This window comes from Ceratotherium simum, chromosome 32 (assembly GCF_057802395.1).
Source record: "Ceratotherium simum simum isolate JZ-2026a chromosome 32, ASM5780239v1, whole genome shotgun sequence".
Lineage (NCBI taxonomy): Eukaryota > Metazoa > Chordata > Mammalia > Perissodactyla > Rhinocerotidae > Ceratotherium > Ceratotherium simum.
Window position 1 is genome coordinate 27,274,705 of NC_141931.1, and position 27,658 is coordinate 27,302,362.

At 49.1% G+C, this 27,658-nt stretch overlaps 1 protein-coding gene across 1 annotated transcript in view; it reads right to left on the bottom strand.

Annotated features, from left to right (window-relative positions):
• PFKFB3 (6-phosphofructo-2-kinase/fructose-2,6-biphosphatase 3) overlaps positions 1 to 17,781 on the bottom strand; it is an 84,112-nt gene extending 66,331 nt beyond the window's left edge. The window contains exon 1 of the mRNA XM_014783684.2: positions 17,654 to 17,781. Within this exon, the coding sequence (XP_014639170.1) occupies positions 17,654 to 17,669 (16 nt within the window). The 5' untranslated portion in view covers positions 17,670 to 17,781. The remainder of the gene's footprint in view (positions 1 to 17,653) is intronic.
• Between the last annotated feature and the right edge of the window lie 9,877 nt (positions 17,782 to 27,658).

The following is a 27,658-nucleotide window of genomic DNA, read 5'->3' on the forward strand; positions in this document are numbered from 1 at the left end:
GATCCCACAGCTGAGTCTGGGAACTAGAGACATACCTGGAACATCTGGTTGTGCCAGAAAATAAGGAAGACACAGCAAAAGACAGGGCTTGAAAAAGCTCTTAGCCAAATCTGGGACAGTTTGAGCATCAAAATGAATAGTGTCAGGAATGGATTATAACACTTGCAATAATAATTTTAAAAATCCCTGAGTCTGTACTGATAATTTAAGAGAATGTTCTTGGGAGAAACACGCTTAAGTATTTAGAGGTGAAGTGTCATGTTGTCTGCAACTGATTTTCCAATGGTTCTACACCAATAAAACAAGTTGAGAAAATAATATATGGTAAAATGCAACAACTGGTGAGTCTAGGTTATATAAATTGTTCATTGTGCCATTCCTACAACTTTTCTGAAGCCTTGACATTTTTTAAAGTAAAAAGAGAGACACACAGAAATGGAAAACTTCCCCAGGCAACAAGTGTCCCTGGGTGTGTCACACACTTTTATTTTCCTAACATACATGATTAACGCTCAGTGGACCAGAAAACTATTTCTGAGTCATCACACATATATAAGTCAAAGACAGTATGTTTGTGTAGACACAAATAAAATACATAAGAAATTAAAGGGACAAGTCTGGCAAGTGAGTCACTAAGTCCCAGATGGTTTATGCAGTGTTCAGTGCAGAAAACTATTTCCCATCTGCTTAGAGGCCATTCCTCCTGAGCAGGACGGCCTCTCCCTGTCTAGGTGGTCAGGTCATAGGAGAGTCAAATGGCTCAGAAAGGGGGGCCATTTTAGTAACTGACTTTGAGAAGGAGTGCAGATTCTGAAAATTCTGTTTCAAATCAAAGAACAATGTGGATGTTGATTATTAGGAGGCACAGGGGGTCAGGGGGAAGGTCTCTTGAAATCTAGGCCTCCCACTGGCCGGTTTTGCTGTGACAAATTTCTACTGTCGCTTAAGCACGTAAGGTCTCCTTTTGTTACGTGAAGGCAAGCAAGGCCTGTCTCATCCATTCATTCAACAGACATCTGCAGAGGTTCTCAAACCTTCCAGAAGAGACCCATTAGCAGCTGAACTTTGTTACCACACATTAATGTTCCCATTAATTAATTAACTCAATATACAGTTATCAACCCCCTTCCAGGCACCGGGCTAGACAGTGGGGAGATGGAATGAGCACAGATTATAGCACAAGAACCACAATTACCTCCAGCTTTCAGACTTGAAGGCATTCCATGCTTTAAGTTGGGCTTTGAAGAGTGGGGCACACACAGGTCCAAGGAAAGAGCTGATGAGAAACAGCAGAGCTAGGAAAGTGAGGGGTGTGTGCAAGGAAAGTGCAATGAAATTGGAAGAAATGCAAAGAATCGTAAAACTTAATGTTTCAGGAGCAAAGGTAGAGTAAGGAAGATGTGAGGAAAAACGTCTTCAGAAGGTAAATTTTCCTAAGGAAGATGGCGTCTTTCCTCTAGATCAGATGGACAATACAATCTCTAATTTATGAAGAAGAAACTCATCTACAGCAAGGGGGTTTAGGAGCTAAACCTCTATCTCCATTACAACCCACCCAAGAAATGAGTGGTTTTACCCACTTAAAGACAAGAACAAATAGAATGTTCATGGCAGCTTTGGGCTTAATAACCTCAAACCAGAAACAATCCAAATGTCCACCAACAACAGAAAGGTCAAATTGTAGTCTATTCCCATCATGGAATACTGCATAGCAATGAGCATGAAGTAAATACTTCTGCACACAACAACATGGAAAAATCTCACAGTGAGAATGTTTAGCGAAAGAAGCCACATTCAAAAGATACAGGATGGGCCGGCTCTGTGGCTTAGTGGTTAAGTGCGCGCGCTCTGATGCTGGCGGCCCGGGTTCGGATCCCGGGAGCGCCCCGAGGCACCACTTCTCCGTCCAACGTGAGGCCGAGTCCCACGTACAGCAACTAGAAGGATGTGAACCTATGACATGCAGCTATCTACTGGGGCTTTGGGGGGAAAAAACTGAATAAATAAAATCTTTAAAAAAAAAAAAAAAAACAAAAGATACAGGATGTATAATTCCATCTATGTGAGGTTCAAGAACAAACAATATTTATAAGAAGAGAAGTCAGAATAGTGGTTACTGCTGGGAAGATTTCTGAATGGCAAGGGCACCAGGAGCCTTCTGGGGTTCTGGAAATGTTCTCTAGCTTGATGCAGGTGGTGGTCACAGGGATGTATACATATGTAAAAACTGATTAGATTTGTACGCTTACTATATCTATGTTATACCTCAGCTTAAAAAAATGTAAAATGTAAGCCAATAACAAAAACAGTGACTTAGGTGTTGCTCTGAATTGATTTTTTGAAATCAAGAAAGAGGTAAGGTGCACTGACCCCAGACTAGGGTAGAGACATGCCATTTTATATATGAAGTAGGAGACTGGCCTGTCATGATTTGTTCAAGTTGGCATCTACGTATGCTCTTCCCAGGGTTCAGTTTGACGCATGCTTTGTAGAGGGGAGGAAGAAGAGCTATTAATTAAAACTAATTTTGTAAAGACCTTCATGATACCCACTGAGATAACTAAAAACACTCTATGTATCACAAATCAAACTTAAGAATCATTACGGTAGCCCTCTGGGGGCTAAAAATCAAATGTATATTTAAGAAGCCAATCATAGCACGAGGGATGAAAGAGAATCACTAGAATCATCGAATGTAATTGTGGGAAGAGATAACCCAGTTAACACTTTTCATTTTATAGATGGGAGAAGGACCAGAGAGGTGAAGGGACCAATCAGAAGACACACGGCGAGTAGAAACATCACAGGACTAGACCACAGGTCTCTCCTGCCTGCCCAGCATACTCTCTCATACTCTGAGGTCTCCGTGCTGCTTCTGGGGCAGCTCCCAGGTCAAGGACCACCATCATCACTGCCCCAAAGCTGGCCCCCACGGAAGAAGGACAAGAACAGAAGGAGAGAATTCGAGATGGCGCCTGGAACCCAGGTCCCAGCCTGAGCCGTTCCTCCTGGTCATCCATCACCTTGACAAGGTCTCTAAAATCTGTATCTTTCTCCAGAAAGTGGACACAAAAACCTTGCTTCTCAAAGGCTGAGAAATGAGCCCCTATGGAGGATGATGAATTCTTTCTGTTTTTGGAATAGCTTATAATTCATTTAAAACTATGCAATTCAATGTTGTTTAGTATATCAACGGACTTGTGCAAACATCACAGTTTTAGAACCTTTCCATCACCCCAAATGAAAGCTTTGGCTGTCACACCTCCATTTCCCTCCTTCAACCTCTAGACAACCATGAATCTGCTTCCTGTCTCCATAGATTTGCCTTTTCTGGACATTAAATAGAAGTGAAATCATGCAATCTTTTGTGAATAGCTTTTCCACTCAGCATGTCTTCCAAGGCTCATCTGTGTCGTAGCATATTTCATTCCTTTTTATGGCTGAGTGATATTTCATTGTACGGATACACCACATTTTATTGATCCATCAGTTGATGGACATCGGGTTGTTTCGACTTTGCGGGTGTTGTGAGTAAGGCTGCTACGGAAATTCACATACATCTTTTTGTGTGGACCTGTTTCATTTCTCTTGGGTGTATTCCTAGGAATAGAAGTGCTGGGTCATACAGTCGATGAATCCTTTGTATAAAAAGTGCCCTTGCCTGCACCCTCAGAAATGGTGGGGTGAGGCGAGCCAAGAAGAGAGTGATGGGGGCTCTTACATGGATGGTCGGGGAAGGCCTCTCTGAGCAGCTGAGAATGTAGCTAATGCTTTGCAGGAAGCAGCCATGCGAAGGTTTGAGGGAGGAATATTCCAGGCAGGTGAACAGTACTCACAAAGGCCCCAACCATGAGCCTGGGGCACTGGAGGACAGAGGATGGGGCAAAAGGAACCAGGGGACGGGGTGAGGCGATCAGGCTGGAGAGGGGACCACGCACCTCTCATTTCTGTTTTCTCATCTTGACATAATTTCAAACTTACAGATAAATTTCAAAGTAGCACAAAGAATTCCCAGAGTCACCAATTGTTAACTTTTTGCCACACTTGCTTTATTATTTTCTCTCTATATGTTATTACATTTTAAATATATATAAAATATAATATATATATTACACATATATATTGTATATATACAAAATAGTACATATACAGTATTCTTAAAAAATTTTTAAATATTCATACATATTTTTGTCTGAACCATGAAGATAAAATTTGCCCCATTTCTCCTTAAAATTTCAAGTGTATTACCTAAAAGCAAAGATGCTTTCCTACGTGCATGACCACAGTATAATGATCAAAAGCAGGAAATTAACACAGAATGGGATACAGACTCCAAATGGATTTTGCCGGCTGTCAAGAACACGCCCAGGTTCCCGCCCAGGATCACAGACTGCATCTACAGTCCCCTCTCCCCTCTCTAATCTGGGTCCCCACCTTTAAGGACCTAATACTTCAAAGTATCCACTGCTTGAAACGAACTCTCCAAATGATTTCATTTCTCTGTTAAAACTTAAATATAAGTGGTAACAATAGAAACAAGAATTTAAAATTTAAACACAATTTTACGTTCTATTTCAATGAAGTGCAACGTTCAGTCTTAGGTTTACGGTACTCTTGTTGCTGAGTGTCTGCTTCATTCAGAAAACCGTCATCACTGTAGTCACAAACGGCAATCAAACTGCCTTAAAACTATTTTATAAACCATGAACGCTTCCATCTTTGGAACTGCTGATCTCTTTAACAAGTAGGAGGGAAAATGCTTCTTCATTCTTTCTTGATTTGGGGCCTCGGGTGTAGAGAATTGGATTAATCGTAATCATTGGTTCATCTCATGCGCTCATCACTGATGCTTGAACGGCCCTCTCCTATATTTGTTTGTTCAAATGATACAATGGACAACCAGGAATCCATCAGCCAGTTGAGATCTGAGTTTCTGACTTTGTTACATCTACCTGTATGCTCCCCATCCTCTGCTCCTGCCTCCCTCCAAAGAGAAGTAACCATTATCCTGAATCTCATAAAAGAAATATTGTTTTATTACATATGTATTCCTTAACAACCTATTATTTAGTTTGAGGTGTTTTTACTGTATCTAATGTTTTGTTTTTTGTGGTTTTCTTTGGTAAGGAAGAGTGGCCCTGAGCCAACATCTGTTGCCAATCCTCCTCCTTCGGCTTGAGGAAGATTGTCCCTGAGCTAACATCCATGCCCATCTTCCTCTATTTTTTGTATGTGGGATGCCTCCACAGCAGGGCTTGACGAGCGGTGTGTAGGTCCGCACCCGGGATCCAGGCCCACAAACCCCAGGCTGCCAAAGCCGAGCATGGGAACCTAACCACTACGCCACTGGGCCAGCCTCAGTTTGGGGATTTTTTTTAACAGTCATTGACAACATTGAATAGAGCTGTCTACCAGAGTCTCGTTCATTCAGACTGCTGTACAAGACCCCGTTATGTGACTCCACCAAGAATTCATTCACTCTTCTCCTGTCCGTGTGTATTTGGTAGTTTCAGGGTCTTCCTATGAGAATGCTGCTGGGAACGGCACCTGAGCAGAAGTTTCTCTCAGCGACACACCTAGCAGTGACACACCCGGTTACAGGGTGTGTGAATTTCAACTTCACAAGATAATTCCAAACCGTTTCCAAGGCATCTGTACCATTTTCCACGCCCACCATGATGTATCAGAGACCCTTCTGATCCACATTCTCTCCAACACTTAATACTGTCAGACTTCATTTCTGCCAACCACATAGGGGTAAAACCGTGTCTCCCATTGTGGCCTCCATCTGCATTTTCCTGGTCACCAAGGAGGTTAAATTTCTCTATTTCCTTATCTTATGTTTACACATTGCCTGACTTTTATAAGGTTTTACCAGTCATTCGGTTATTTCTAACAGAAGCCAGAGAAAGGAGCACAGCCACAGAGAAAAAAGGACTATCTCCTTGCTCAGTACAGTGGGTTCTTCTATAGCGTGAATTATGATTTCACTGTGCTGCCCCGTATTACTTATTGGTATGCATTCCAAAATGAGTTTTTTAAAGTTTTATAAGGTTAAGAAATCAATTTCCTATAAAGCAGTAGTGACAACATGACCTTTTGCCTCATTCGCATGACTTTAAATAAAAAGCTTTTTTGTAACCCAGGATTTGCATAAAACATGATTTCAGCTTGAAGTGGATTCCATTTTCTGTTCTCCATTTATATCTGGGAAATGATGTAACAACAGCAAACATGAGTCATTGTAAAGTGGATGCTAACTGACTCATTTTTTTAATAAAGGGATGACATTCAAGGTTTAGATTTTTCACGCAGAAACCAGGTAATTTGCAGATTCAGATCCCTTTACTGTTATTATGAGACAGCAAATTGATGATAAAATTCTGATTTTGGTTTTCTCACACACCTGTTGGCAGAACTGTTTTTAAACGTATCTTCCATAGTTTCAACTGTGTAGCCGAGGGACATAAAATTAACTTGGATTCTTCCTTTTTGTTGTTCAAACATAAATGAGGTTTTAAAATCTATTTCTCTAAAATGAGGCTATCTAGCTGTCATCGAGCCTATGGCACTGGGGTTGGCTGGAAGAGGGAGCCCAACCGTCCTGGTTTGCCTGGGACTAAGGAGATTGCCGAAACAGGGAAATCCTTGGCGAACGAGATGGAGTTACTCACCCTCTCTGGAGGCTAACTTAGCCAGCTGGTGGCTGGGCTGAGTTTGCTCAGGAAGCCTTCCTGGAGTGGCGTCCTCCCCTCTCCCCCCGAAACAACTGAGCCTGTCTCAGTTTAACGAAACTGAGCAACAGACAGAAATTTCACTGATAATTGGGTACCACCAACATGGAAACCTTGGCAACATGGAAAACCCACCAAATGCTTCCCTACCAGCTTGGAAAATACCCGGGCTCTGATTTTGAAAGCCGGTTTCTCCCTAAAAGAAGCGTCTGTCTGGCAACTGGCCCAGAGCATGATGGATCCTTCTGGAAGGCTGCTTGCTGAGTCCCAATCCTTTTGAACCATGTACAGAAACTGAACTGCCACTCGGGGAGGTCTGCTGCCCCACACAGTTCCAGAGCTCCAGTGACCTCACAGTAACCTCCGCCTCTGCTGGTGGCGCGGCTGTTCAAAACACCACCCGTGCTCTCCGCGTCTCCACATACCCGCCAGAAGGCAGCTGTGGGACTCACCCGAGATTCCTCTTGCTCTCACCCACATCCAATCCGTCAACAAATCCTACCTCTCTCTCTCCTAAATACAGTCAGAATTCAGCCACTTACAACCCCCTGCCCCTCCGACACCCTGACCCACGCCCACATCACCGCTCACCAACAGACTCCTACCTGCTCTCCCTGATTCGTCCTCGTCACCCTACAATCTGCTCTCAGGAGGGCAGCCACGAACTGTATATGTGGTTTATAATATAAAGTTAATTCATGCCATGCCTCCACTACAACCCTCCCAGGCTTCCCATCCCACTCAGAGCAAGAGGCCAAGGCCTTACTCAGCCTTGATCTACATGATCCGCCCAGCAACCTTTCCCATACTCACTCTGCTCCAGCCTCTCTGGCCTCCAGATGTTCCTCCAACATTCAGCCCACTGAGGCCACAGGGCCTTTGCACCTACTCCCCCCCCATGACTGCTCTCCTAAGATGTCGCAGGGTCCACTCCTCGCTCCCCTCAGTCTCCACCCAAATGTCACCTCTCAGCGACCATCCTATTTAAAGCAGCAACCCCCTCCCCCACCCTCACTCTCCCTCCTCTTTCCCCACCTTATTTTTCTCCACCCATTTCTTACACCCATTGTGCATACTCTGTATTTACTCACTCCTCGGTTCATTGTCTGCCCCCATCAGAATGTAAGCCCCCGAGGGCAGGCGTTTTGTCTGTTTTGTTCGCTGCTGCACTCTCAGCACTTCACGCACCCTGGGTGTATCAGGCCTTGAACAGACGTTGGCCGCATGACTGAAGAGCCAATGGAAACCACTAAAGTAACAGCACAAGCCAGGCAGGGACCAGTGGGCAGAGGCGGTCCGCTGGCTTCCAGTTGTGTTTTTTTTTACCATTTCTACTTAATTTCCTCAGCCACCAAGTCTATAAGCCTCCCTTTCTCAGTGTTCCCAAAATGTTTGTTTTGTGAATGTCCCCAGAGAAATGTGGCCCTTGCAGATAGATGGCTGGTTCTTGAGGGGCCTCCATCCTTTTATCCAGACTCACTGCTTCCTCCCACGGCTGCCTGGCTCAGAAAGCCCCCACGGAGAGCTCAGACCCTCCACAGCAGTGCCTGCTAGCAGAAGCCCCAAAGCAGGACCACCCAGATCTTGCTGGAGACCCTAAATCCCACGCAGAACCCTCGCTGCAAGGGAGTCTGGGAAATGCAGTTTCGGGCTTCCCAGCCTCTGCAGGACGTGCTGTCACACTGGAACAGCATTCTCAAGATTGTGGTTATTCCTCATTAGTGATCTTGAAATCAATTTACTGAAACCAGATCAGAATCTTTTTTTGTTTTTTGAGGAAGATTGACCCTGCACTAACGTCTGTTGCCAATCTTCCCCTTTTTTCTTTTTTCTCCCCAAAGCCCCAGTACATAGTTGAGTATCACAGTTGTAGAGTTGTAACTCTTCTGTATGGGACCCTGCCTCAGCATGGCTTGATGAGCGGTGAGTAGGTCCGCACCCAGGATCCGAACCAGCGAACCCCGGGCCGCCGAAGCGGAGCACACAAACTCAACCACTACGCCACCAGGCTGGCCCCCAGAATCTTTTTTAATGAAATGGAATAGACTAGAAAATATCAGAGTGTACAGTATACTCTAAGGATAAGTACTGTTTCATGAAAATTTCTGTCCAGGCATCAACCCAGAACTATTAAATCAGAATCTCTGGCGCATCAGACTTTTTTAAAAGCTCCCCAGTTAGTGCAAATGTGTGCCAGGAATCAGAGCCACGGGGGTCTGGTTTTGTTCTCAGAGAAATGATGCTTCTAGTACCCACTGCTCCCGGCAAGCATCTGGCCCCCGCCGACAGTCACGTGGCCACGGTGCTGAGGGCCAGGCTTCCCCTAGAGTGCGTCAAAATGCATCTTCCTCGTGGCCAGGATCTCCCTCTTTCTCTCTTCCCACTTCAAAGCCCACACTTCCCGGGGGCACCTCTCTGGGCTGTCTGCCACCCCTGACTGATGAAACCTTGCTCTTCCTGTGCCTGGGCTGGCCTGTGTCCCCACGTCCTGGATGTCCTCAGCAGCCTCAGGGGAGGGCTTCCTGAACCCACCGCTAGGGTTCAGTATGTCAAGCAGACGGTCAAAATGCCAAAGCAACGCGGCCCTAAGAAAGAACACAGTTGCTTCCTCAAAACCATCGACACAGCTCAGCATCTCTCATCAAGGGAGGAAAGCCAGGGCAGGGGGCTGCCCCTCTGGAGAAGCTGCCGAGGTCAGTGGGACGCGGGAGGCTCTGTTGCTGACAAGCTGTTAACACCCAGGCCGGGGAAGTGTGCTTGCTGAACTGTCATGTCAGGCGCCTTCCGGAGCAACATCTGGAGAGGATGCTCGTCGACGGGGCGGGACAGCCACAAACCTGTCCGTGCCTCAGACCTCCCCCGCTGGCCGCTGACCAGGGCTCTGGACATCCCCGGAGCCAGGCCCCCCGGCTCAGTCCCGGGACACAAGATGCAACCAGGAGCCACACGCGCCATCTGGGGCCAACGGGAAGGGGGGCCGCCCCTCTCTGGGTCCCCCACTGTCCTAATCACCAGGAGGAAATGGTGGAACTACTCCTCTGCAGGTCAAGAAATGATGAGCACTTTTTGTGTTCTTCTTTATATTTTTCTGCATTTCTCAAGTTGCTTACAATTGAACATCTATGGAAAACTCTAGGGCTTCCGATTTGTGAAATAAGTTAATTAAATCTCTTCCCCTGACCCTCTGTGAAAGTGCGCGTCACAGTCACTCTTTCCTGAAGCTCCACACGGAGGACCTGCTACTAATGATTACTGTAGACTCGGGGAAGAGGAGCAAAGCGTTCTTGGCCCTGGGGCTCCCTGAAGGATCCGCAGATGCGTGACTATGACGGCCTGACATCAGAGACAGAGAGTTCCAGACCGGCTTAATAGGGCAGAAAGAGATAACGTGCACCCACGGAAGCTGGACTCCGACACCAACTTCCTTTTGGCACCAATTTCGGTCCTGAAGTCGAAACCGAAGGAGCACAGAGACCAGAGAAGACAGAGCCGTGACTTCATTTGTCACTCGTCTGAAAACTTAGCCTCTCGCCTGGAGACGCTGGGAAAGACAGGCCAGGGGACCCAGGACAAAGTCTTTGGAGGACAAAGGCACAGAGGACTCCCTTCTGCCTCCTGCCACCAGCTTAGCCAAGAGGCTTGGGGGAGTGGAGACGAGGTGCATGTGTGACAAGCGATCAGGAAGGGAGGGAGGGAATCTCAGTTCACCCCCTTCTTTTACAGAGGGGTAAACTGAGGCCAAGCACTCTTCAGTGGCTTCCTTGACATCCCCCAGCCAGTTACAGACACAGGTGGACCTGTCACTACCTGGTCTCCGGGCCCCAGGCCAGTGTTTCTCCCCGCTGCCATGGCAGCTTGTACACATTCAGTCCCCAACGACACTCCTCAGATGCCTCATCCAGCTTCCCAGGTCACCACATCCAGCGCCCGGGGGGTACCTGCCAGAGCCGCTCTCAGAAGTGTCCCGACAAATGATTACAAATGCTTAGAAACTGAGCCATAAACATGGCCACATTCCTGCAGGAGTGGTCTCACTGTAGAGTCACCTGGGAGCCATCGCCTCGGGGGCCGGCAGATGTTATAAAAGACCCGGGGCTCTTAACTTACATCTGTCCACAGTTCAGAACAGCGGGCAAGGGGGAGGGTGGGGCACACCTCCCCTCCCGGCTTCCCTCTCCCCTCCCCCCTTCCCTCTCCCCTCCCCCACTGCCTGTGCCCCTCCTGCTGCCCTTCCTGCGTTTCTCCTGTGACCCTGTGACTTCTTTCCCGTGTTCCCTTTTATCCAGGCTTCATCTAAACACAACATTGGGAAGGGCAGGAAGACTGGCCTTCCTTACCCCCCAAGGGACTGCTTCCCACACCTCCTGGGGGTCTGCTGCAGACATGGAGGAAACAGAAAGGCCAGCAGGTGTGTGCCGGGTGCCGTGCTGGGACAGAGAAGATGCAGCCCTGCCCTCGGGAAAGTCCCAGCGGCCTGTGAAGTTACAGGAGACTCACAGTTCGCCGCAGGGGATAAAGAATGTGATGGATGCTTGAACACTTTGAAGAGCTACAATCCCTGAGTGCTTATGAGCACCTGGTATTTTTAGCTCTCCGCAGGTGGAAAGCTACCTGCATCAGACCCAGGTCCGAACCAACCAACATACAGACTATGCTCATGCTCGCAGCACCAGTTGCTGTTGTTATTGTTGTTGTTTAGAACTTGAGATTTCCCCAAAAGTACCAAAATGGTGACTATAGTAAAAATCAGCAATGTGTCTGCCTTGCTTACATTTATGTTGGTCTTGTCTTTACTTTAAATCACATTGACCATAATCTTTCAGTGATTCGCGTTTCTGATAGTCTTTATTGGGCTCTGCAGATACCCATTCCAGAAGAAACTGGAGTTTTTGACAAATTAACCAATAACAAGAATTTACAAAGCACTTGCTACCCCCTGGCCCTACAGAAGCATGAGATATGGACGCTCCCCCAGAGAGCTGACAAACGAACGTCCAGGAAGCATCCAAGGACAAGCAAGTTGGAAGCTCTGGTTCTGGGACAGGACGTACCTGCAAGAGCCCATCTGCATAGAGTCGATGGGAAAGGGGGCAGAGAGGACTTGAACTTAAGCAGGGCCCTAAGGAATGACCAGAAGCACACACGTGCATGACTGCGTGTGCGTGTGTACGTGTATGTGGTAGCGTGAAGGATGGCAGGCCCTTGGGAAGGTGTGGCGGGGTCCAAGGAGAGGAGAGGATGCAGGAGGGAAGCAGAGGTGCAAGAGCCCGGGGTGATGCCGGGCTGGTCACTCCTGGACACTGAGGAACACACCTCACCACAGCAGAGAATGCGCCTTCAGGAGCCACGGGATATGTCGAAAGGGTGCAGCTTGGTGAAAAAAGGCCTGCAAAGACACTGTCAGCAGAGAATTCGCACAATGAACCACAGAGGGGACACCCGCAGACAGAAGGCTCCTGATGGGACGCTGAGCTGGCTCAGCCAGGTTGGCAGGTGCTTCCCAGAGCCAACGTCCCTCGGTCCCCTTCCTTGGGAAACATGCTGCAGTTACATTGAGAGCAGAGCTCTGAAATGGCCAGGGATCCCTGTTCTCATCCATCAAGCTGCTAGACGCCAAGAGAGGAGAGAGAGCCCCAGAGCAGAGGGTGGGGCCCCGCACAGCAGAGGAGCTCGGGAAAGGAACGAAAGAACCAAGGACCAGCCCAGCTCCTCCTGGAGAGAGTCTTCTCAGGATCTGCTCTGTGCACTCCCACTGGGGAGAGAAAAGGAGGGGTCCCAGGTCTGGGGTCCACAAATGCTGACCTATCTGCGACTGAGTGCCCGTTGCAGGCAGCTGACCTACAGGAATTCCAAAGGTGCTGCTCCCCTTGTGATGGCGTGACTTGTTTTTCCCTTTGTTCTCTCAGCATCCCTGGAACCTCTGTGCCCAGCAGGGGACTGACCAGCTCACTGTGCAGCTGTGGCCCAACATCTGGCAGGGCTATCAACTCCACGAGACCCGACCAGGGTTACAAGATCAGCACCTGAAAGCAGTGCCCTCAGGGCCACCCAAAAAAGGCAGAAGGACACCGGCTGTTTTCACATGTAGGTCCTTCTGCTTCCGGATGAGTCAGGCATCTAAGTCTACTTGGTTCTGATGTGAAAGAAGTTGCTGGTTCGTGATGGCAGATATCATACCATATGGTTTCTGCCAGATATACCTCATATCATACATCATATCATATATCACATCATACCATATCATATCACATATCATACACCACACATCATATATCACACATCATATCATATCATACATCATATCATAAAACACATCATATCATATCACATCATATCATGCATCATATATCACATCATATCATATATCACATCATAACATATATCACATCATAATGTACATCATATCAGATCATACATCACATCACATCATATCATACATCATATTTATCATGCATCATATCATATATAACCTATCCTATCATCGTGGTCCGTGCTGGAAAGGCAGAACACAGAGGTCTAGGTCCCAGCTCTGTTGGGCACACAATGTGCTGAGGGAACTTAGACAGGTTCCTCTCTAAGCCTCACTTCCTTTATCTTTACAACGGAAATAAGAATACCACACACCTCAGAGGGGAGTCATGACGATAAACCCACGTAAACACTTAGCACCGCACCTAGGACTTGGAAGATGCTCGGTAAGTGTTAGTTTGGTTTTTTATTGTTATTTATTATTAGAACCTCCACCCGCTCTTCCCCGTACCTTTTGAATACTTGAGACAGCAGTGTGTGATGACATTTTTATAGGCTTCTCGATCCGAAAGGAACCTCGAGAATTTAGTCTCCAGGCAGAGCCACACCTAAGTCACTTGAAAAATTGCCATCTCTCCTATTTGTAAAGCTCTCCAGAGGAAGAGCTCAGCCTCCCTCCTAGGTGGTCTCCAGCTTTAATCACTCAGTCATGACCTTCCTCCTGGGGTCTTATCCTAAGTTTTTCCTGCCCCCTTTTGTTCTCATGAATTTCCTTCATGTTTCATGTAAGGACGTTTCCTTCTCCCTATCAAACCAATCTCAAAACCTCCTTCTACAGAACTTCTTCTACAGCAGCTCGGCCGAGGATCCCACTCTGTTCCCCACCACGGCACCATCACCCTGGAACCGGCCAAGAAGAGACAAGAGCATGAATGCAGGGCTCGCATTTCATCCCCGCCTGCCGGGGCCAATCTCAGCCACCACCATTCACTCCATTTATGTGACATGGTTTCTGCCTGACATTGTCACAGCACTGTGGACCTTGCTGGAGAGGCAGCAGGGTCTAACTACACAGAGGGAATTGCCAAGCCTGTCTTATTCACCTAGCACCTCATGCGTGCCTGGCACAGAGCAGGCACTCAATCTACAGAATGAATGAATGAATGAGTGAATGAATGACGTGGCTGCAATCACTAAACCTGCCCTAATCAAATTCAATGGACATCAATTCCATTCCTCTCAAATTCGAGGCACAGGACCAATACCTAAGACCCTGGACCAGTCATCGTCTGTCTCACCAGATCCACTCTCCACGAAAGGCAAATCCACCCAGCTCTGCAGCCCAGCAGGCTGACCTGCATGGATATCAGCGGCTCCTGGCCTTCTGGCAGCCAATGCCATGAGGTCAGAGGGAGAGCTATTGTTGATGCTCCCAGTTTGCTCTCTGAGGGGCTATAAGCTGCCTGCCATCTCCAGGGGGGATCAGCTCCCATGAAGCCGCAGGCTCCAGTGACCGCTCAGCCCCTCCACCTTTCAGGCCTGGGGTGATAATGCCCAGGGTTCTGCACCATCCCTTGTGGTTTTCCTATACCCAACCCATACCTTTGTAACAGTCCCTTCATTAAACTATTCTCAGCTTGCCCAATACCAGTGAGCGAGCCATGCACTTCCTGCCAGGCCCCTTCCTGCCAGGCTCCCAAAGTCTTACTTGTTGAGACACAGAAACCCAGCACAGGAAGGGAATTAGCAGTCAACCAACTTTCCAGAAGGTTAGCTAGAAGGAGGTCCTCCATCTGGCTTCTCTTTGTTTTGGCGAGAGAGCAGCAATATCTTTTCACTTCCTACTTTTTTAATTACTTTTTTGAATAGTTAATACATTCAGATGGTTCAAAATTCAAAAAAATATAAAAGCGTATATACACCGAAGTCTCCACCATCCGACAGTTCCAGCCTGGGGTGACCGGCTCCCCTCACCTCCACGCAACTCCACGTGAGGTCTCATCACGCTATCAACCAAAGCCCATCTCCCTGAAATTTCCACTTGCTGTGTTTACTTCTAAATAGGAGATCACAACTCAATAAAGTAGGAAGTTCTGCCTTAGACTCGAAGCTCTCCAGAGTCCCTGCCCTGGCTGACACCGAAGCCTCCGGAAAACCTAATAATGACTGTTTCTCACACCCTGGGACCTTCAGGAATGAGTAGTCACAGAATGGAGGGACAGTATTTCCTTTCCATGCAGCAATGTTCTCTTCAGATTAAAAAAAAAAAAGCTTAACATGGTTGGCAGTGTGGAAATGTTTTGTCCTGTGTGATCTAATAATGCCCTAAACTATGCTACCACAAAGTGAAATTTTCACACATAAAAAATCATTCAGCAGCCCAGTTATTTAATCCTTGCTGCATAAGGCTCCCCCGCCTGAGTGCTGTGACAAGTAAACAGATGTCTTTGCCTTGTAGGAGTTTGCCACCAGAGACCACAAGGACACAAGTGGGCAGTGGAAGTGATAAACCTGGCAGATCAATGACTGTTCACTGCAGTTCAACAACGTGGGTGGGGCTCGGAGAGAACCTCCAGTGACAAGGTGGCCATATTATATATGGAATAATGCAGACACTGAGGATGGGGACCTGGGACTAAACAGGACTGAGGACCGGACAGAACTCATAGCCCTCTTCTTAGCTGTCAGCTTCCTCTCACCATCCCCAACAGGACAGGGAGTGCCAACCACTTCCCTTCACAACCAGGAGCTCATACTGGCATCTTAGCAACCTCTGTTCAAGGGACAAAGACCAACAGGACATTACTGGCCCTGCAGCATTAACCTGACAGTCAATATGAATTACAAGAGAAGGGGAGACTGGGCCAGAGAGGTGGGTGGAGGGAGGAGAGAAAGCTCACAGCATGGTCCCAGGTCCCTCTCAGCATGGTCCCAGGTCCCTCAGAGCATGGTCCCAGGTCCCTTTCAGCATGGTCCCAGGTCTCTCACAGCATGGTCCCAGGTCCCTCTCAGCATGGTCCCAGGTCCCTCAGAGCATGGTCCCAGGTCCCTCACAGCATGGTCCCAGGTCCCTCTCAGTATGGTCCCAGGTCCCTCACCGCATGGTCCCAGGTCCCTCTCGGCATGGTCCCAGGTCCCTCTCGGTATGGTCCCAGGTCCCTCACAGCATGGTCCCAGGTCCCTCACAGCATGGTCCCAGGTCCCTCTCAGCATGGTCCCAGGTCCCTCACAGCATGGTCCCAGGTCCCTCTCAGCATGGTCCCAGGTCCCTCACAGCATGGTCCCAGGTCCCTCACAGCATGGTCCCAGGTCTCTCACAGCATGGTCCCAGCTCCCTCTCAGCATGGTCCCAGGTCCCAGGTCCCCTGCAGTCAAGGCTTCCTCTCAGTTAGTTCTCCTCTGGTTCATTGTACCCAGGTAGGAGTGGGGAAGCCTTGGGTCTAGAGTGACAATGGGTCACCAGAGCCCAAGCCTCCCCCAACACAAAGAGAAGAAGGGGAGAAGTCAGACAGCCCTGACTGGAAAATAAAAGTGCGTCTCCGACTATATCCTAGGCTCCCACCTGAGGGTGCCCTAGGGTCCCAGCCCAGCTTTACCTTGGGAGCTGCAGGGCCTCCATCGCCCTGCGTGTAAAATGGGGCCAAATAGAAGTGGCTACCCCCTTTCCCGGCAGGGGGCCACAGAAGCATCTGGGACTGGCAGGCCGTGCGCACCCACCACTCCATGAAGAGAAAGCCCCAGGAATCGAGCCTAAATGCCAGGCGTCCTCGCCTAGGGAAGGGCCTGCAGGGGGCCAGGCTCACGGAGGAAGGTCTTGCCAGAGGGCACCTGCCTAGGCCGGCCGTCTTTCCTCGAGTGTGTGTCCCCTCTTCGGCGCGCTGGCTCACCAGTCCCCCACACAGCCGTCCCTATCCAGGCGCTCAATGAAGACACGGCGGCTCCGGGCGGGGAAATGACTTCCCAAGGGTCAGAAGGCAGAAAAGGCCGTAGACAGGACTGGCACTCAGATCCGCCTTCCACCCGCCCCGTCCCCCTCCTAGACTCAGACTGCAATCGGGGTGCGCAGCCGGGATCCAACAAAGCTCCCCACCGGAGAATCCCCAAGTCGCCAGTCCGCCGGGAGAACCCTGTTCCACCCGCATCTGGGAACTGGAAGGCAGCGCGATCGGGAGATCCGTTCAAAGTGCGGCTCTGCGCGCCGCCCCCCGCAGCCCGCGCGGCGCACCGGCTCGGCACGTGGCGTCGGCCGCCGAGTGGCCGGAGGGCGGCGCGGGCGCAGGGGCGGCAGGGGGCAGTGCGAGGTGGGAGGGCGCGATGGTGGGGCAGAGGGGCGATGGGGGCCGCGGGGGCAGTGCTGGCCCGGAGGGGCGATGCGGGGCCCGAGAGACCATGCGGGGCAGGAGGGGACAACGCAGAGCTGGGGGCGGAGGGGGTCGGTGAGTGCGGGGCCCAGGGGAGCGGTGGGGACTCAGAGGGGACGATGGAGGCCGGGCGGAGGGGGTAGTTCAGGGCCAGAGATGGGCGGTGCGGGGCCAGAGAGGACCACGCGGCGCCGGTCCCGGCGCCCCCCGCCGGCCAGCCGCGCGGCCGCATCCCCAGGCGCGCGGGCTCCGCACCTGGCGCGCAGGTCCCCCGGCCCGCGGCGCGCTGGCCCCGGCGGGCCCGCCTACCTTTCCTGAAGGACATCGCGGAGGAGCGCTCCCGGCGGGCGGGCCCGGGACACCGCGGCCGGGCGACGTCCGAGCGCCAGCCCCGCGGCTCAGGGGCGCCTGCGGGCGCCGGGCCGGGCGAGGGAGGGGGAGAGGGACATATTTGGGCAAAGGCAGGGCGCGTCACCGGCGGAGGGAGGAACCGCAGCGGGGCGGGAAGCGCAGGCGGCTGGGCGGGCCGCGCGGAAACGCTTAACCCCTGCGCTCCCGGCCGGGCGCGGCCACGCTCCCCGCCCGCGCCTGGGGGTCTGCGGGCCGGAGCCCGGCTCTCCGGTGGCCCCTGGACCGAAAGAAGCCCCTTCTGATGAGGAACAAAATCACCTCACTCATCAGCTCCTTCGGGCGGTCCGGAGACACCATCCCTGGAAGCATTTGGAGGACTTCATCCCATTTTTATCTTTGTGTCCTCCAGGCACAGGGGACTGCGCAAATGGCCGGTTGGCTTGAACTGAGATTAAATGAGGGCTGGAGGGAGTGACCCCCGAAATTACGTCTCTGATAGCCTTCCCGGCCACCCTCATTCAAACCCTCCCTACTCCCCCCACTCCTGCCCCGCTTTTTTTTCCTGCACAGCACTTATCGCCTCTGACAGGCTTTCTATTTTGGTCTTTTGTTCGCTGCTGCTTCCCCACAACCTAGAACAGCACCTCACACACAGCTCAATAAATATGTCAAAAAATGATGGTAATAATAGTGAGACTTAAGGTCCTGTAACCTGAGAAATGGGGAGGAGATCGTGCCTCACCTGGTTACTACTTGCTCTGCGTCTGTAGAGGCCAGCGTCAGAGAAAATGCTTTGTTATTCGGTGGGCTCAAAGGTCTCCAAGGCAGGCCATCTTTCTGGTCAGGTGAGAGTTCATGCCTGTGAAAGTGCTATTTTATATGGCAATTGGAGGAAATGGTGTTAGAACAGTCTCCTGATCTAGTATTTAAAGCACCCATGCAAATAGGAATTGGCCCAGTTCTAAGTGGTGAAAAAAACCATCCAGGTGATCTGGAAAGCCCAAGCCAGTAGGAGTTTTTTTTTTCTTGATCAGAATCAGTTTTTTAGCCTGCTATCTTTTATGGGTATTAGTCCAGACTCCTTCCCCCTTTCAAAGGGAGAGGACGCCAGGGAGAAGGAAGTAATCATTTGGGTCAGATATTGTCAGTTGGCTTCGGAACACCACCTTGGTGGAGCCTTCTGGAAAGACACTGTTGCACGGGCCTGGCGGGAGATGGGGATCTTGAGCGCTCAGACTTCTGCTCCTGTGCCCCAGCCCTTGTGAGTGTGGGTGTCCCTCTGTGTGAGAGGAGCTGGAAGTGGGGGACGTTGGGGGAGTCTCAGATTTAATGCTGTGAGTGGCCGTCTGCTCCCTCTGCCCTTTCCCCTGCCGTAACTGTGACGCCCGGTGGACGTGCACTTTACTCCATGGACTTAGTTGCCACGGGAGGCTTATTTTATCTAAGGCCAGATAAAGTGCACAGGACTGCACATCTCAGACTTGCCTGACTGTGACATAGTGAAGCCAGAGGACATACACTGTGAGATAAACGGGCATTTCTTGCTTCTAGCTGGCACCTTTACTGCCCTGTGGACTTCGGTGGCTGATTGTGATACAGTAAGAAATATATATTCGGTCTTTGTCCCCAGTTCCTGGAACACAGCTCCTAAAACCCCTGGAATCTCTGGGGTGATAAGAATGTCTTTAGTATGCTAATGAGATGACTGGTGGCTGGGGGCCCCTAGATGGGATGGGGGCTGGTGGCCGGAAAGACCAAGGGTGATGAGAGGGTTGGAACTTTCAGCCCCACCCCCACCCCACCTCCCAGAAGGGGAGAAGAGCTGGAGATTGAGCTCCGTCACAAATGGCCAATGATTTAATCAGTCATGCCTATGTAATGGTACAAATCGGTAAAAATCCCTAAATGATGGGGTTCGGAGAGGTTCCGGGTTGGTGAACACATACAGGTGCTGAGAGGGTGGCACGCTCAGAGAGGGCGTGGAGGATCCACGCACATCTCCACTCTTACCTTGCCCTCTGCATCTCTCCTGTTGGCTGTTTCTGAGTTGTATTCCCTGTAATAAATTGGAAATAACAAGTAAAGCACTTTCCTGAGTTCTGTGAGCCGTTCTAGCAAAGTATGGAACCTGAAACAGAGGGGGCTGTGGGAACCCCTGACTGTGTAGCCAAGTTGGATGGAAGAGTGGGTACCCTGGGCACCCAATACTTGGGACTGGCATCAAGCGGGGACAGTCTTGTGGGACTGAGGGATCTGCACTCACTCTGGGTAGTCAGTGTGGGAACTGAATTGAATCACGGGACACCTAGCGGGTGTCTGGAGAGCTAGAGAACTGGTTGGTGTGGAAAACTCACACACTTGGCATCAGAAGTGTTGCGAGTAAAAACAGCTCTGACTCCCGTAGCCCGATGGCCCCACTTTGAGTCTAGTCCCGTGTAGGAAAGAGAACGTGGGTCTCATTACTGTCTTGTCTCCATTCCATGTTCAGAGAACGGCCGTCTCAGATTTTTGTTTTTTTTGTTTAATAACCGTGGGAACATTTGTGCATTCACTACCAGTCAGAATCAGCCAACAAGAACTGATGTCAACGGTGAATAACTCAGAGTGTTTCTGCTTGTCCCTTGGAGAAGGGAGGAAACAGCCTGGGCAAGTTCTCACAAGAGATAAGAGTGGCGTGGACGACTGGATTTGCTGAAGCACGAGCTCACTGCAGCCAGTGCCAATTGGGGAATGCGGGGACACGGCCCTCTGGTTTTCAGATGTGGAGGAAAGATTTGAAGCAATTTTAAATTGAGAATATATTCCTGGGCCCTGTCAACAGTATAGTATGAGTCACAGAACCAAGTAATTTCATCATTTTTCACCAAACTCGATTGCATCTGCTGGCATTTCTGCTCTCAGTCTAATGGACTATTGATTTCACACTGCTCTTCTCCTAAGCAGCTGTTAGCACATCGAAGTGGTGTTTTTAAAATCTAGTCTAATTGCTAGAATCGTGAGGAAATGACAAGGGTTGTCTGGCCAGGCTCAAGTCTTCCTCCTCCCCATTTATCATCACTTTAGAATGGTCTCCATCAGTGGCGTAATCGGGTCGTCTGAGGTCCTGAGGATGGAGGTGCTCAAACTTGCAGGCGGGAGAGCAAGGTGAGGGCTGGTTAAACAGATGACTGGGCCTCAGCCCCAGTTTCTGATCCAGTAAGTATAAGGTGGGGTCCAAGAATTTGCATTTCTAGCAAAGTGCCCAGATGATAAGGATGTTGCTGGTTCTCCTAGTTCCAGACCGCACTTGGAGACCCAAAGAGGAAAGCGGAACTCAGCTGTGAGCTGAGGGTCCTGAGGGCCTAGGTCAGACTCTTAGGCTCCTTTTATCCAGGGCCTGAGCCGCTCGTCTCTCCTGGCACTGGTGCCCGGCCGCGTGCCTCCCAGCCCAGGCTCTTGGGGCAGAGAGTGCCAGGGCCACAGCCTCTGGTGTTCTCACTGCAGGAGGAAAAGGGCCGCCTTCCCAGATTTATTTTCCAGCTCATAGACCAAAGGCTTTCGTGCTGTCTCCAAAGGGAGGGTAACACTCAAATATGAAGAGATCAAACGCTTTTATCCTCGGAAACTCATCCCTCCCACCGCCTTTCCTAAGCCGGTTATTTGCGTTTCCAAGCCTTTCCTCTCTAACTGTAAGATGTAAGGCTTTGTCTCCAGTGAAGGAACTTGGGCCCTTGGAAGCGGGCTGGGAATCTTTTGATGCGTGTCAGGGAACAGTGATAAAAAGGTGTGTGAAGGTGGAAAGAAGGAACAGGGGTGCCTGGGGGTCGGGACCTGCAGGACCCGTAAAGTACTTGAGAGCCCCACCCTGCCTCTGCCAGACTCCCCAGTGTGGAGAGTCCAGTGGCTGTGCCCCCTGCCTGGCCATCCCCCCACTCTATGCTTCTCGGCGTGGTGTGGTCCCTGTGTTTAAAGCTCCTGCTGTCTTATGCTTCCCAGCTCTCGAGTGTTTACAAGAAGGCAGACCTCCAGCCAGCCGTAGAGCAGAGTGTATGCAAAGAGCTGGGGTCAGGAGGAGATTGGGTGAGAATCCCTGTGGTGTCGCCTCCTGTGCCATGTGACATACCCTCTGGGCCTCAGTATTTTATCTATAAAATGGGAATAATGCCTTCTTCCTGGATTGCTGTAAGAATTCAATGAAATCATGTTTGCCTGGAGCACAAGTCCTCGACAATAGGTAGCTGCCATTATTATTATTAATAGTAATGTTATTAGAGCAGGAAGCAGGGAGAGGCTACTTTCAGGGTCCCCAGTTAGTGCGTGGGAAGGGTCTCAGAAGAGGGGAGATGGATAGCAGAGCTTGAGAGGGAGGGAGCTCGTGGGCTAGGCCAAGGAAACATTGGGGCTGAGGTGCAGTGGAGTCGAGTGGGGCAAGAGAAATCCCGCTGCCAGGGGATGAGCTCCTCAACTCTGTCCTTTACCAAAATGTGATTCTCTGTGTGTGTGTGTGTGTACACACAAGTATGTGACTATGAAAGGATTAATGATCCACGGTACGGGAGAAAACTACAAACATTGAGAGTAGTTATATGGACACATCAAACTCACAGATCTGGGTTTCTAAATACCATTCTCTAATTAAAGGAACCAGGAGACCTTAGAGAGTTGGAGCAGGAAAGTACAAGATGAGCCTGGAACATCTTGTGGTGCCAGAAAATAAGTAACCGTTTTGCTAAGATGCCAACAAATGATGGGGACACGTCCAAAAGACACAGGGGCCAACCTGAAAGGGCTTCTCTGGGACAATTTGAGCAACAAAATAAATCATGATAGTCATGGATTGTGACCCATAGAATAAAGTGAGAACCCATGAGTCCGTACAGACATAAATAAACAGACGAATAAATAAATAGAGGAGGAGGGAAAGCTCTTCCTCACAAGTTCTGGAATTTATAGAAATTATTAGAATTCTAGCTAATAGATGTAGAAGGAATCAAGGAACTAGAAAAGTCACCATTTGGCAGATACCACAGTAATTGTTGTTTCACAGAAGAATTGTCAGTGGATGCTAAAATTAGTGAGCAAAAATACAAGGAGAAACAGGATATAAACAGTCTCAAAGTATCTCCCACAAGGTAATTATTAATTACAAAGGGGAAAATGGTAACTTTGCAGTGGAGAAATCTGGAAGCCACCTTAACCAAGTGATCAAACTTTACGTCAATCAACATCGTGTGCCTCTTGATATAACGCACCAAGAAGGACACAACATCACATCTGTAGTATTCTTGCCAAAAATGCATAACATGTATTTAATCATGAGACACCTAAAATAAGGGACATTCTACAAAATGGCTAGCAAGTACTTATTCAAAAATGTCAAAATCATGAAAAACAAAGAAAGACTAAGGAAGTGTGATCCTGGATTGCATCCTGAACCACAAAACGGACATTAGTAGGGCAGTTGGTGAAATTTGAATAGCATTGTACCAATAATAATGTCCAGATTTTCATAATTGTGCTGTGGTTATATAACATTTGGGGGATTGGGGTGAAGGGTATATGAGAATTCTTTGCACTCTTTGCAACGTTTTTGTAAGTCTGAAATTAATTCACAATGAAAACTTAAAAAAAATTAAAAGGTAATTATAGACACCGGAGAACTCAGTAAATGAGAAGAGAGAGCTCCCAAATTGATTTGGCTGTGTAATCAGCTACTAATTACCATTAATGATGGGGACTGCCTAATTTCCAGGCAGCACAATGAGGAGCATTAACACAAATTTAGTGGCTTAAAATACTTCCCATTTGTTAGCTCTAATTCTGTAAATCAGAAGTCACACAGCGAGGCTGAGTTCTCTGCTCAGGGTCTCATGAGGCTGAAATCAAGGTGTCGGCCTGGCTGAGTTCCCATCAGGAGACTGGAGAAAAACCCACTTCCAAGCTCATTCTCCATGGCAGAATTCAGTTCCTGTGGTTGTAGGAATAAGGTCCCCATTTCCTTGCTGGCTGTCAGGGGGACACTCTCAGCTCCCAGAGGCTGCCTGCATTCCTTGCCACGTGGCCCCCCCATCTTGAAGTCTGCCAGGGTGGGCTGAGTCCTTGTCGTGCTTTGAACTCTGACATCTTCTGGGACCAGCCTGAGAAAACTCTGCCTTAAAGGACTCAGGCCCACCCGATAATCTCCCTATCTTAAGATCAACTGATTTGGGACCTTCATTACATCTGCAAATTCCCTTCACTGCAGCAACTAGATTAGTGTTTCAATAATTGGGGAAAGGTAGGTGTACACCAGGCCCAGAATCTTGGGGGCCATCTGAGAATCCTGCCTACCACAGAGAGTAATTATTTTTTTTTTCTGAGATCAGCCCTGTGTTAACATCTGCCAATCTTCCTCTTTTTTTTTGCTGAGGAAGACTGGCCCTCGGCTAACATCCGTGCCCATCTTCCTGCACTTTATATGGGACGCTGCCACAGCATGGCTTGCCAAGCCGTCGGTGCGCGCCCGGATCCAAACAGGCAAACCCCGGGCTGCCGCAGTGGAGCACGCGTGCTTAACCCCTTGCGCCACCGGGCCGGCCTCCACAGAGAGTAATTTCTTACACCAAATAGGTGGATGTGAATTGGCCACAGGCTTACAGGTGGAGGAAACGGGCTACCTGCACTTAGGGTGTGGGCTCCCCAGTGCCCCCTAGGTCAGTCTGGCCTGGCTCAGCTAAGGCATGATTCTCAGAAAGGGCCTCCTTTCCCTCCTAATAGTGCTCCTGTTTAAACTCTTCTCCTATGTACAGCCCTGACCCTTGGAATGTGGTTAATTGTCCTCTCTCCTCTCAGGTGAATCTTCAGAAGTCAGGATTTAGTCTCTTAAGGGACAGATTCTTTTCAAATCCTTGATTAATGTCTCTGATGGAGAGTACCACTATGTTGATGGTACAGCTGTCCTTGTGTCTTCCTTAAGCTCCAAGGAGTGACAGCCGAGGCAGCTGGGCATGTATGCCCGAGGGTGACCAGCTCCCTGCCACGCGGGGACCGTGGCCCCTTTCTTCAGAAGGAAAGAGTAGCTGAGGTGAGTCTCTAGGCAGTGGGGGGCCTTAGTGGGCTGTTCACAGGGTTTACCACGGGCCTTTGATGCCCGCTGAGCCCAAGGATAGGGCTGCGTTGAGGACAGAGCCATTGAAACCATCAGAGCCTAAAGGACTCTGAAGTGTGACCAGTCTGCTCTTATGAAGCCCACTCCCGTGTCAGTATATAACCAGGCTTTTTTTTTTTTTTTTTTTTTATCTTATGGAGAGCTGTCATCTATTTTTATCAGAACACCCGGAATTTTTGAGTGCTTGACTCAAATTTGACTTAAATGTTTGAGTTAAGCAGAGGCAAGCATTCAGCCCATTTTGGTGATGACAAAGCTGGCTAGGGGAAGTGGCTTGCCCGGGTTGCTCGGCCAGACCAGGGCAGAGAGAGCCCTAAACCTAGGCCTCCTGACCGACGGTGCTCTTCCTCCAGGGAGCTGTGCCCTCTCCTCCCATCATTGTCCTGAGGACGACGGGACAGCATGGTCCTCGGAGTGTTAGCTCAGCTGGGAACCGAGGGCCATTCAGTCTCAGTGTATTTAGTCTTAATAACCTATTTACGGCTGAGGAGCCAGGCTGCCTCCTTCCCAGAAATCAGGCTGCACTTCCCTGGCCAAGTGGTAGCTTTCCACCCCATTGTGGTCCTAGAACCTGATGCTGAAGAGGAAGACGAGGAGTCACAGAGATTTCAAATGAGTCACATAATCGCTTCTGCGGATAAAGGGTGATTCTTCGTTACGGGGTTTCGCTTCACCTTTAATGAGGACACTTTAGAGGCCAACCAAACAGCAGACGAGCCAGGCCGGTGGGGACAGGGCGGGGGACACGTGACCAGGTCCAGCTCTGGCTCTTGTTCTGCCTGCTGGGGCCTCCGCTCCGGCCGCTTCTTCCTTCCTCTGCTTCTGTTTCCCCACCTGAAAAACGCAGAGAATACTAGTCGGCCGAATGTAACGAGCAAAAGACTGCTTAAAAAAAGAGAAACGTTGAATTTCTAACATTAGACAAACATATATTTTTACTGTAATTGAAGGTGGCTTTTAGATATACTAAAAGCTGCCTGCAAATGGTTTAGTTTTAAATTAATATTCATTTTATTCAAATTCAAAATTTTAGGTTTTCATTAAGCTTTTAAGTTTAACTCAAAACTGCATTATTCTACTTATAACTTTATTTCATGAAATATAGAAAATTTAACAGTCATTGTTGAGGGAAACTTTGATGACTGGCCCCCTTCAGAAATTTAGTTATTTAAACTACCTTAACAATTTTAAACTGCATTTATAAAATTAATACTTTATACTTTAGAATACTTCAATTTCCTAACAAGCCTTCCCCAGTTCTTACCCAACTAAATATGGTGAATCTTAAGTTCTCTTAAATGTTCCCATTCTGCTTACCATCTTGGTAAAATTGTATTGCACCTTTTAGCTTAAATGACAAGTTTATATCAATTAACTCAGTTACGTATTTTAAACTGGAATCACAATGTCAGTCCACTGGATACTCGAATATGCCACATTCTCTTAAAATTACAAGTTCTTAAAATGCCAAATAAATATATATATAGCACCTAAACAACCCCAAAATGCCAAAAGTCTGAGTTTAGTTTACTTCACATTCCTCTGCTTAAATAGAAACTTTTCCAGGGTTAAAACTTATTCAATAAAGAAACAACTATGGCATCACTAGCAAGCCGGGGCTCCTGTCCCAAGGCACTGCAGTTACTCATAGACCAGAAAGACCCTGTTAGGATGGCAACAATTACACAGCACAAAAATGTTCTTCCAGACCTTCTGAATTGTGGGTTATATTATTTTGCAATAAAATGTTTAAAACTAAAAAGAAAGCTAATTTATAGATCTGCTGCTGGGGAGTTTCTGGATGGGATTTCAGAAGAGCTTTTAAGCTATTATAACGCCTTTAAGCTATTACAAGGATGGCACCAAGAATTAGCCAGGGAATTAATTTCTAAATGGTGTCATGTTCCTGAGGCATCCAATGGTTGTGTCTGGGGCCTCACTGGGCCACTTTGGCACAGGACATCTCAGATGGAAGGACAGCTAATGACCGTAGAGAAGGATGGGCCTGAGGACCGTGAAAGAAAAATTGAGTCAAAATCCAGTCCCCTGTGGGTAAAGGTGCTTCCCTAGTGCCACTGAAGTAATCAGAGCTCTTGGTTCTGAAGGACAGAGACCTAGCTCAAAGGAGCTTAGACAAAAGGGCAACTTTCTGGAAGAATGCTGAGATCACTCAGGATGAAAGGCAGAACATCCAAACCAAGGAAAAGAAGACAATCTGCTCTGGGCACAACTGGGCACAGCCAGGAGCCCGCCCTGTGTCCCATCCTCTCATTCTCTCTCTCATGGCACACTGGCCTCCTCGTATGGTGGGAACACCACCAATGGCAGATGGCAGAGTTTCTTGGGGCCCCACGCCCCCATCACCAAGGTCTTAAGAATGAGGCAGCTCCCACTGGAACCCACCTTCCAAGCTGGGGGAGAGCAATTCCCAAAGGAAGGAGCTGTTATTCCAGAAGAAAGTGGGCTGTGCAGAGGGATCAAACACGGTTCAGAAGAGCCGCTCGAGCCCCTGGGCTTCAGCAAGGCAGAACCAGTGGCAGTTTTATCGGAAGGGCCAGGAATCAGGAGACCTAGATTCTGGTGCCGACTGCTGTCATCAACTAACTTGCTGGCTTTGGACAAGCCCCTTCCTCTCTCTGGGCCTCAGGTACCTCAACTCTCAAGTGACCGAAGGCCCTCGAAGGGGCCTTCCCACCCCTGACATTACAGTTCTCAGAATTAGGAGCAGAAAGGCAGATTGGGGAGCAAAGGAGAGGGGATAAGGGCACTGGGCAGAGGATGGAGCCGTGGGTATTTACTACACAGCAGGCACCGTAAAGGAAACAGAGGTTCAGCGA